General features: G+C 45.6%; 1 protein-coding gene across 3 annotated transcripts in view; it reads right to left on the bottom strand.

Annotated features, from left to right (window-relative positions):
- Positions 1 to 12,259, bottom strand: part of KIF26A (kinesin family member 26A) — a 122,131-nt gene that overhangs the window by 50,337 nt on the left and 59,535 nt on the right. For all 3 annotated transcript variants that reach the window (XM_075843862.1, XM_075843860.1, XM_075843861.1), the window contains exon 4: positions 3,743 to 3,888. In XM_075843862.1, the coding sequence (XP_075699977.1) occupies positions 3,743 to 3,888 (146 nt within the window). The remainder of the gene's footprint in view (positions 1 to 3,742; positions 3,889 to 12,259) is intronic.

Consider the following 12,259-nt stretch of genomic DNA (forward strand, 5'->3'; position numbering starts at 1 on the left):
ATACACTACTGTCTGCAGCAGTTTATGGGGGAAAAAAACGTAACGTTATTGGGAGTTGTAGTTTTGCAATAGCAGGAAAACCACAGGTTGGGAAACACTGATCCAGGGTAATGCTTAGTGGGCTTACTTAGTTTCCACTAAATGCACATTAATTCAAAAACATTTTGATTTCCCCATAAGACATCATTATAATGGGCCAGGCATTCTTATGTATTCAGAAATCTACAAAATAAAATTGTCTGCAGGTTGGTTTTAATGATAAAGCTATAAATATTTCCGTAGTAGTGCCCCAAGGTCATAAGACAAAAATATAGAAAACCTCAAAACAACAAGTAACAAGAACCAGCCATAATTCAAATAAACGGATAAATGATTCACGGAAATTGTGTATTAGATATTTTATGTAATGACTGAGAATCCGTAAAATGAATCACATTACATGTTTAGGTTGCAAGGCTATGAGAATTGCGACACAATGTTGTGCAGTTGGAAACACTACTCGCCAGTGGACCAAGAGTGACCATACAGAGAGCTGTCTCTATGGCAAAATATCAAAATGAAGCCCCCCATACCGGTTTTTGGTTCATGCCAAAACACTGCCCCCTTCTTCTAATTCCTCTAGCCTACACCCACCCTCTTTTTTTGCTATCACGCTGGCCAACGCATGGGTCCCGTCTCGGCGTCCCGAGGCTGTGGAGCAGCTCTGTCCGTGGCACTGTCCACAGCGGGGAGCTGCGTGGCACTGTCCACAGCGGGGAGCTGCGTGGCACTGTCCACAGCGGGGAGCTGCGTGGCACTGTCCACAGCGGGGAGCTGCGTGGCACTGTCCACAGCGGGGTGCGGTGTAGGCACTATATACAGTGGGGGGCTGTGTAGCACTATGTACAAGAGGGGGCTGTGTGGCACTGTCTACATTGGGGGCTGTGTGTGTGTGGCACTATGTACCAGAGGAGGCTGTGTGTGCCACTATCTACCAGAGGGGGCTGTGTGTAGCACTATCTACAAGAGGGGGCTGTGTGTGGCACTATTACTGTGTGGGGCCTAAAAGGGGGTACTATTATATTGTGTGGCACCGAGGGGGCATCATTTCCATCTGAGGCTCTATAAATGGTGAGGTTTTTGTAGAGGGTGGGGAGGTTCTAGAAAAGCGACAAGCCAAAGATGATTGTGTTTCAAATTATGCAGAGGCAATTTGGAGTTGGGAGAAGGTATCAGGGTAATCTGTGCCGGATGAAGAAAAAAAGGAAAAGTGAGCGACACCAATCTGAGAAAACATCACTGGTGAGTCACTGGATTTCACTGGATTGTATTAAAGGAGATTTCCCATCTTAGACATTTATGGCATATCCACAGTAAATGCCAAAACCATGAGATAGATAAGGGTCCCAGCTCTGGGAGCTGTACCTATATCAAGAACTGGCCGCAGAATCCAGGCAGAGACCAGTGGAGAGAGGGTCGCATGTTTTACTACACGAGTGATTGCATTATTTCTATATAGATGACGGATGGGCCCCAAGAATGATTTCCTCCGGTGGGCCCAAGGTACTCCAGTTCGACGCTGGGCAGTAGTAAGTCATTTGGCATCCTGCCACCACAGTTATCATGTAGCTCTAACATTATTTGCAAGATATTTACTATCTATAGGAAAGGAATAATGGCCTTTTTTTAGGAAATTCACAAAAAGAGAATCGACACCTGCTGGGTAGAATTAACCAAACGTGGCCTCTATGATTTTCGAATCTATGGACACAATTTATAGGAGCTAATTGAAGGCTGAGGTGCCGTGAACAAAACATATTAGTCACTTAGAGGTTTTCCATATTATGAGTGCATATATCTGTGTGTTTCATTAAGAGCATATTGGCTCAATACCTTAATCATATGCTCAGTCACAACACAATCAGCACAAGGAATATTTCCAAGCTGCTTCTCCATGCCTGGAGCTGATAAGGTGTCTGTTCTATGACTAACCTCAATTATTGACTCTATTTTATGACCAATATAATGACCAAGAAATGCCTACCAGTGAGCCATCAGGAGACAGTGATAGGACGGCAACCCATAGATTATGTATAACATTATTGTTCATTAGTAAATAATGAGATGCTTTAATCCACAGCCAGTTAGGGAGAAAATGTGATTCTGTCATATTAATCTATCTGAGCTTCAGATGTATGTCTCAATTCTGCAAGCCAAGCAGGCGCCCGCAGCATACCAAACATGCGGAGTCTGAAGTTTAAGGCAATCTATCTTAAACAAAACAAACAGCCGATAGATGCTTAAAGCAAGAATAATCTTAAGTAGCCATTTTATAAGACTTGACATTATATTTAAAAAAAAAAAAAAAAAAAAAAAAAGCTTCTGCTCTTGGAGACATCGTCTTGATTTTTATTTTATAGAACAGATCTTTCCCTTCCAAAAAGATCATCGTACAACAAGCCCGGAAGTCTGTACTAATGTATGCATTAGTTCTTCAGCAGCCTAGTTGGAGCTCAAAGTACCAATCATTCTAGTTAAAGATGTTGTCTCATCAAGACAACCCCTGTCTATACGCCCTAGTAGAGCATATGGCCGCCATAGAGTAGTCTTCGATTTGGGACCCTCCTCTATAAACCAGACCGGTGAGCTGCTAAGTAAGAGCGGATCCGGCTGTGGTGGACCCAGGCTGTTTATGTACACTTGATGTATGACGAAACTGGAGCCGGACCTACTCTTTTAGAGGAGGGAGAAGGTGCTATAGCTATATGACAAGGAATATCTAGTAGTGAACAGTCTGCTTGTATTCGTTCAGCCCTCGTCTATGAATAGGATTATCAACTTTGAAAATCTTAAATGATCCTTTTTGACATAGGAAGAAGATGCAGTCATAAAATTACTGGAAAAATCCATAGGTCTGAGGTCAAGTAGGCTGTTTTAGTGTCTGTTTTAGTGTCTTCTGTAAGAGATAGTCAACTAGAGGGTCTATATGGCTGGGCCCACAGAAATATTCATTAGGTGAGCGCCTTTAACATTAATAATCAAAGATACATTATATTCTGAAAATTTAGGCTAATTTACTATATATATATATATATATATATATATATATATATATATATATAAAACAATTTGAGTAGCATTGTAAATTACTTTACGCTGGTCCTGAGTTGCAGCATGTGTACTCACTGTTCTGCTGGTTGCCATTGGAAACAGACGTAAACCTTGTCGGCAAACACACCCCTAACATGCTGTGGGACAGTCCGTTTTTTCTACGTCCGATTACTATATAGTGCCTGGTGTAAAAAAAAAACCTTCCCAGAATGCAAATCACCAGAGATGACACTGAGCTGACCAGGAATGTTGGGAAATGTTTTCTCTTCAGTTTGCAGAATTGTGAATTCAGCTCTAGACCAGCCGCAACTCAGGATCTAAGTAACTAGATAACCGATACAGAAGTAGTTTGACTTTTTTTTAGGTAGATTGATTATATTATATGTGTCAACTGTAAATGGTGTTTAAAGATAGACCAGCTGCAATACCAGACACAGCCCATGTACAATAGTGGCGCTGTTTTTAAAACGAAAAAAAAAAAGCCCCTTTTTTCGAATGGGGTGTACAAATCGTTAAGCTTCAATGAGACAGATATGTGATACGCTTAATTACATAGGGTTTTATCGTATGTTTGCACACACTTTCTGATTTGAGATGAATGTTTTGTTCTACCTGTGAGGATCCAGTATTTACACATGAAATTTTGATGTACCTGATGAAGAAGGAAGCGGCAGCAGATTGTCCAGGAGACACTACAGCGGATGATCCTCCTTCTAAACTCTGCTCACTGATGTTTGGCCCTGAAGAAGGCTCTGCACTCAGGTTCTCCCTTCCCCCGTCTATGGATGTAGAGTCCGGCTAAAACAAAAACACAGAAAATACAGGAATGAAAAGTGTGCAAGCCATCTGTCTGTCTGGATTTTCTTGCAGAGGCTTCTACAGCCACATTATGGGAAAGATACATAATGAGGGAGGACAACCATGCTTTGTTGTGCCGTATCATAAGGACGGCTGTAAACTGCAGACGACAGGCATAGAAGTGCGGGCACCTTTTGTTATGGGCACCACACGGTGACACACTTTGACAGGCATGAAAGAAATGGGACATGATAAGCAGTGATATTTTGTGCCTCGTGAAACCCTTTATCTGGTTCAGTTAGGACTGTCAGCAATGATCCTTCATATAGAAGTCACATACAAGGATAAGTCAACAGGTGGTTAAAACGCGATTTCTCCAAGTAATGCTGCGGAATATGTCAGCGTCACATAAGCAATGGAGAATTACATTGGGCCTAATTTATCAGAACTGCCACTTAAGATGCCCATAGCAACCAAACAGAGCTCAGATTTTTCCATGGCAGTTTAAGACATGAAAGCAGAGCTCTGATTGGTTGCTATGGGCATCTTAAGTGGCAGGAAGGCCTTTGGGTCCCCTCATGCACAAGTGTCCCCGATACCCCTGCAACCCCTATCGCTAAGTCCCTGTACGTTCCTCTGTTATTCCACCTGGAAATGCATGAATAAATTGGCAAGTAGGCGTTACTTTTACCCTTGTCAATAGGGTGCGTCCCCAATGACTCTGATACCGTTCAATCAATAGGGACGCACACTATTGACAATCGGAATGGTAATCGTATAAAGTATTCTAAGGAACATAGAGATGAAGGTGAGGAATAAATGACATTTGTTGATTTATTTTTATGCGAGGCGGCAATTAACTTTAAAGAAACATTGGGCTTTCGGAACATACTGGGAGTTGTAGTTTTGCAACAGCTGGAGTCCGCTGCTCTATGCGGTAGTCTTATTATATTTTGCTCTGGAATACAGCAGCAGGGCCGCCATCAGGGGGGTATTAGGGGTAGTGGTGTGAGGGGCCCGGCCAAACCTAATTGAAAGGGGGGCCGGCAACTGCCTCGACATTCTTTTGGTAGGAAAAAACGGGCCCCTGCAATGGGGCCCGTTTTTTTCACCAAAAGAATGTCGTGAGCTGCTGCTGCTGCTGCTGCTGCTGCGGGCCCCCTCCCCTCGTCATGGGGGGCCGTCAAACCGTCCGCCCGCGCGCGCGCACCCGATCGCGCGCACAATGAAACTCCCGCGCGTGCGCACTCGCGAGCGCGCATCCACGAACGCCCGCACTGGAGACGGCCCGCGCGCGCACCCGCGATCGACCGCGCGCGCACCCGCGACCGGCCGCCCGCGCACCCGCGAACGAAGCGCGCGCAGCCGCGGACCCACATGGACAAAACTTACCTGGAACCTGGCTGGAGGTGAAGGACTGGACGTCTGGACCGAAGACCTCCCCTGGAAGACATCGCCGGAAGAGGACTGGAGTGGGAGCAGCTCTTCTGACAGTGAGTAAATTATCTCAAAGTGCTGTTTATGTATGGCCCTGTTCACACAGTATTTTGCAGGCAAAAAAAAATCTGCCTCAAAATTCCTTAAAGAATTTTGAGGCAGATTTTGCCCTGCCCACACTATCTTGCCGCGTTTTTTTGCTGCGTTTTTTGCCCGCGGCGATTGAGGACAGCAGACAAAAAACGCAGCGAAAAATGCATTTTCTGCCTCCCATTGATTTAGATGGGAGGTCAGAGGCGGAACCGCGGCAAGAAAGGACGTGCTGCTTTTTCTTTTTTCCGCGACTGGCTCCCATTGATTTCAGATTAAATCAATGGGAGGCGGTTTTGGAAGTTCTTTGGTGCTGATTCTGACGCAGTGTCCGAGTCAATATCAAGGCCCAAAAACTCTGTGAACTGGGCCTTATTGTTAGGGCTTATTCAGACGAACGTGTAATACATCCGTGCAACGTGTGTGATTTTCACGCGCCTCGCACGGACCTATGTTACTCTATGGGGCCGTGCAGACTGTCAGTGATTTTCACGCGCCTCGCACGGACCTATGTTACTCTATGGGGCCGTGCAGACTGTCAGTGATTTTCACGCAGCGTGTGTCCGCTGCGTAAAACTCACGACATGTCCAATATTTGTGCATTGTTCGCGCATCACGCACCCATTGAAGTCAATGGGTGCGTGAAAATCCCGCCCAGCACTTCCGCAGCCGTATAAACTATGAATGAAATTAGAAAAGCACCGCGAGCTACAAACATACAAACAGAGTGTCATAATGATGGCGGCTGCGCGAAAATCACGCAGCCGCGCATCATACGCTGCTGACACACGGAGCTGTTATGGACCTTTTGCATGCGCAAAACGCCACGTTTTTTGCGCGTGCAAAAAGCACACGCTTGTGTAAATCCGGCCTTAGGGTAGGAACACACTAGGCATGAACACTGCGGATTTTATGCAACACATTTTATTGTGGAAAATCCGCAGCGTATCACAGTCGCAGCAGAGAGGATGAGATATGGAACAAATCTCATCCACACGCTGCAAAAATAATGGACCTGCAGTGTGGCTTTGGCTTTTTAAGTCGCATGTCAATTTATTCTGTGGAATCGCTGCTCCTCTGTTGCGGAAATGCTGCGGTTCTGCCGCAAAAATCACACAAGAGAAGAAAAAAAAGGTACTTTTTTAAATTGATAAAGTTTAGACTTGCCCCGGCCGTAGTCCTGGTGACGCGATCCTCTATTCTTAGCGCTGCCCCGCCTCCTGTCATGACATTTCATCCCATGTGACTGATGCAGCGGTCACATGGTCTACAGCGTCATCCCAGGAGGCGGGGCTACGTTCAGAAGAGAGAGATGCGTCACCAGGACTACGGCCAGGGCAAGTCTAAACTTTTTTTTCCCTGCAGGATTCCCGCAGCGGACACGCCTCACCAAACCTGCGCCACTATTTGGTGCGGTTTTGCTGGCAGAATTCCCTGCGGCTCCCGGGATAAGCTGTGTCGTTTTACTCAGCATATCCGCCTAGTGTGTCCCTTATGATCTCGCTCCTGGAGCTGCTGCCGCTCTCTAAATAGGCAGTTGGTCCAGTAGAATTTGGAATTATTTTTTTTTGTGAACCAGCTTAAAAAAATACAAAACTTTTGTGTTAGGGCCTGTTCACATCACCGTTAGCTTCCGCTCCGGGGTTCCGTCTGAGGTTTCTGTCGGGTGAACCCCGCAATGGAAAGTGAAAGTGATAGCACAGCTTCCGTTTCCATCACCATTAGCGCAGTCGACTGCGCTATTAATTCCGTCCGAAAACCAGCCGGAATGGTGACGAACCACCGCTCCGGGGTTCCGTTTGAGGTTTCTGTCGGGTGAACCCCGCAACGGAAAGTGAAAGTGACAGCACAGCTTCCGTTTCAGTCACCATTGATCTCAATGGTGACGGAAACATCGCTAATGGTTTCCGTTCGTCACCATTCCGGCTGGTTTTCGGACGGAATTAATAGCGCAGTCGACTGCGCTAATGGTGATGGAAACGGAAGCTGTGCTATCACTTTCACTTTCCGTTGCGGGGTTCACCCGACAGAAACCTCAGACGGAACCCCGGAGCGGTGGTTCGTCACCATTCCGGCTGGTTTTCGGACGGAATTAATAGCGCAGTCGACTGCGCTAATGGTGATGGAAACGGAAGCTGTGCTATCACTTTCCGTTGCGGGGTTCACCCGACAGAAACCTCAGACGGAACCCCGGAGCGGAAGCGAACGGTGATGTGAACAGGCCCTAACACAAAAGTTTTGTATTTTTTTAAGCTGGTTCACAAAAAAAAATAATTCCAAATTCTACTGGACCAACTGCCTATTTAGAGAGCGGCAGCAGCTCCAGGAGCGACATCATAAGGGACACACTAGGCGGATATGCTGAGTAAAACTACACAGCTTATCCCGGGAGCCGCAGGGAATTCCGCCAGCAAAACCGCACCAAATAGTGGCGCAGGTTTCGTGAGGCGTGTCCGCTGCGGGAATCCTGCAGGGAAAAAAAAGTTTAGACTTACCCCGGCCGTAGTTTAAGTGACGCATCTCTCTCTTCTGAACGTAGCCCCGCCTCCTGGGATGACGCTGTAGACCATGTGACCGCTGCAGCAGTCACATGGGATGAAACGTCATGACAGGAGGCCGAGCTGCGCTAAGAATAGAGGATCGCGTCACCAGGACTACGGCCGGGGCAAGTCTAAACTTTTTTATAAATTTAAAAAAGTGCCTTTTTTTTTTTTTCTCATTTGTGATTTTTGCGGCAGAACCGCAGCATTTCCACAACAGAGGAGCGGCGATTCCACAGAATACATTGACATGCTGCGGCTTAAAAAGCCAAAAAGCCACACTGCAGGTCCATTATTTTTGCAGCGTGTGGATGAGATTTGTTCATATCTGACCCACTCGGCTGCGACTGTGATACGCTGCGGATTTTACACAATAAAATGTGTTGCATAAAATCCGCAGCGTTCATGCCTAGTGTGTTCCTACCCTAAGGCCGGATTTACACAAGCGTGTGCTTTTTGCGCGCGCAAAAACGTGGCGTTTTGCGCTTGCAAAAGGTCCATAACCACTCCGTGTGTCAGCAGCGTATGATGCGCGGTTGCGTGATTTTCGCGCAGCCGCCATCATTATGACACTCTGTTTGTATGTTTGTAGCACGTGGTGCTTTTCTGTTTTCATTCATAGTTTATACGGCTGCGGAAGCGCTGGGCGTGATTTTCACGCACCCATTGACTTCAATGGGTGCGTGATGCGCGAACAATGCACAAATATCGGACATGTCGTGAGTTTTACGCAGCGGACTCGAGCTGCGTGAAAATCACTGACAGTCTGCACGGCCCCATAGAGTAACATAGGTCCGTGCGAGGCGCGTGAAAATCACTGACAGTCTGCACGGCCCCATAGAGTAACATAGGTCCGTGCGAGGCGCGTTGCACGGATGTATTACACGTTCGTCTGAATAAGCCCTAACAATAAGGCCCAGTTCAGAGTTTTTGGGCCTTGATATTGACTCGGACACTGCGTCAGAATCAGCACCAAACAACTTCCAAAACCGCCTCCCATTGATTTAATCTGAAATCAATGGGAGCCAGTCGCGGAAAAAAGAAAAAGCAGCACGTCCTTTCTTGCCGCGGTTCTGCCTCTGACCTCCCATCGAAATCAATGGGAGGCAGAAAATGCATTTTTCGCTGCGTTTTCTGTCTGCTGTCCTCAATCGCCGCAGGCAAAAAACGCGGCAAGATAGTGTGGGCAGGTCAAAATCTGCCTCAAAATTCGGTGCGCGGTTCCAGGCGGTCGCCGGTGCGCATGCTTGGGAGTTTGCGGGTGCGCGTGATCGGTCGCACGGGCGGCGGTGTTTGACGGCCCCCATGCTACCCAGGGCCGCCATCAGGGGGGTATTAGGGGTACTGATGTGAGAGGCCCGGCCAAACCTAATTGAAAGGGGGGCCCGCAGCTCATGACATTCTTTTGGTGAAAAAAACGGGCCCCATTGCAGGGGCCTGTTTTTTTTCTACCAAAGGCAAGTCGCGGCAGTTTGCCGGGCCCCCCTTTCAATTAGGTTTGGCCGGGCCTCTCACATCAGTACCCATAATACCCCCCCTGATGGCGGCCCTGGGTACCATGATATAGTACTGGACGGAGTACCGTTAACAGGCGGTTCCACGGTAGGGGGGCCCAGAAAATGTAGCTGTAGGGGGCCCTGAAATTCCTGATGGCGGCCCTGTACAGCAGAATGGTATAGGTAAAGTCGAAGGTTTGTGAATGATCAGAGCAAAATATTTGGCCGATATTTAAAAAGAGTACTGCAAGCTCACTGAGGGGGTGTCTCCCAATTAAGAACAAACTCTAGCATTCAGGGAGCCCTCAATGCTAGAGGTTTACCGTGCAGGTGACTAGTGCCGACCTTAAAGGGGAGGAGCATGACACAGGGATTTAAAGAACGCTACAGAAAGAAGCCCTGTGTCATAATCCGCCTCCTCAGGCATTGCATTAGACATAACACAGTATATCCGTTTTTCCTTGAGTGTTCCTTTAATGCCTATATATTTCATTCAAATATATATATATTTTAAATTATGAATATATGTAAGCCAAACATTTAAAAAATTTCAATGACAAAAACTGTCGCAAGAGTAAGTAGGGAACATTACTGAGAAAAATCTGTACCAAAAAATGATTTCTACCCACAGCGACCAATCAAATATTTATTTAATCCCTGCATTGGGAAGTTGAAATCGGATTGGTTCATCTTCCCTTATTCAATTACATTTGCACCAAGTGTGTTTTTGTCTTTAAGAAATCTATGAGTTATGGCGGCCGTACTGCAGGACCACCAAAAAACTTCACCAATCACCATCTAAATGGCAGAGAAGCCGATGCTATAAATCAAAAGACAGGCTGCTCTGATAGATCCCCTTTCACTAGTGGCTATGTACCTTCCCCATTATCCACTTTGAAAAATGGCCTTGAGACCAACGCGTCCTAATGAATGCTATGTTTACAGATTTGTCCTCATCCAGTTATATAGAGCCCATACCCTTCCCTTGTCCTCATTCGCACACACACACCTACTATTCCGAGACAAACGAGCATCCGGTGAAAAATTAACACGACCAAGATGGGCTCCTGTAATTTGTGGGCAGTCGATAAGCAGAAAAGATTGATGCTGGCCCGGACAGACAGCCAAGTTAAAAACAAAGCAAGTGAATAATGCACTTAAAGAAAATCTATGTGTTGTATTGTGTTATAAAATGACTTCATTAGTAATGGATGGAGAGACCAGGGAGAACAGGCCTTGGGTTGACAGCTAGGAAGCATTTCTGGGTACATGGAAAACCTGTTCAATCATGTGATTCAAAAGCCAATAACACATAAATTTCTTACTAACGTGTAATGAAATGTTGGTATAGTAATCTTTAATCACAGGTAAGAAGGGATAATGGCGCACATTTGTAAGAACAAAGCAGCTGAGCATAGATTTATCATACCTTCTCTATGGAATAGAAAAGTATTAATATTGTAGTAATCCAAATTCCTTCTAGTTTTACACTTAGAAGCAAGGGTATAGGGGTAGACAAGGCACCGCTGTGGGGCTCATGGAGCAGAGGGGGCTCATCTCAAGTTGGCCAACCTCCTTGTTCCTATTTTGTATTGAGAACCTAAAGAGAACCTGCCTCCTCTCCTGACATTCCTGTTTTAATAAATAATTGTATTCCCAATGAAACAACAATTCTGGAACATATTTTCTGCGCTGCGCCATTCCTCTGTTATTCCTCCTAGAAATTTAAGAACAAAATAACAACTGGGTGTTACCATTCCGCCTGTCAAAGGGGCGTGTCACTACAATGTCTCACTCTGTCAGCACTGATTGGACAGTGTCCGACTGTGTATGGACACACCCCCAACTAGTAACCCCCAGTTGTCAAATTATTTATACATTTCTAAAAGAAATAACAGAGGAATGACACAATGAGAAGTCTAAGAAAAAATGCTCCCGAATAGTTATTCCATGGGGAATACAATAATTGACTAAAACAGACATGTCAGGAGAAGAGAGAGGTCCTCTTTAAAGAGGTTTTCCGACCATAGACATATGCACAAGATTTGCCATGGATGTCTTATAGGTGGGCGACCCATCTCTGTGACCCCCAGCTATCGAGGGAATGGGGGCCCATCAGCTGCAACATCCAGATGGAGAATGAATGGAGAATTGACCAGACATATGCGCAGCTCTCTACATTCTCTTTTATAGGAGATATGGAAAAAGTCAAGAAAGTTTGCTCAACTTTCTATAGCATATATAGACCGAAACTATCAGACCCGCATCTATCAGACATTTATAGCATATCATGTGGATATGTCATTAATGTTTAGGATGGGAAAACCCCTGGAATGGATTGGAGCAAATGAGCCCCAGATGGGTTATGTGTGCATGTTATTGGTGCAAATAAGCTGCAAATTGCGGTACCATTGAAATCAGTGCTATGGGGCACTATCTATTCTATGTACGACTCTGCTTAGAAGATATTTTATTCAAGTCTTACATAAATTTCCATGGGAGTATGTATTGTATTGTATTGTATTCCTGGCAATGCCCCTTTTTCCACTACTGCACAGCAAACCTATATTGCTTTGCTGGGTTGATCCAGAAGGAGACAAATATAGAACATGTGATATGGTGGCTAATCGGTCGTCATGAAAAACATTCGCCATATCGAAGGAGGTGTCTGCCGCAGACAACCCCTTGCTACATGCCCTGTTAAGGTATGTTTACCTGGTTAAAAAAAAAACGAACAAAAAAAAACTTATTACCGTGTTCTATTATATACAACTTCTTGGCATCAAAAACAATGGGTGCAATAAAGGG

This window comes from Rhinoderma darwinii, chromosome 12 (assembly GCF_050947455.1).
Source record: "Rhinoderma darwinii isolate aRhiDar2 chromosome 12, aRhiDar2.hap1, whole genome shotgun sequence".
Taxonomy (NCBI): domain Eukaryota; kingdom Metazoa; phylum Chordata; class Amphibia; order Anura; family Rhinodermatidae; genus Rhinoderma; species Rhinoderma darwinii.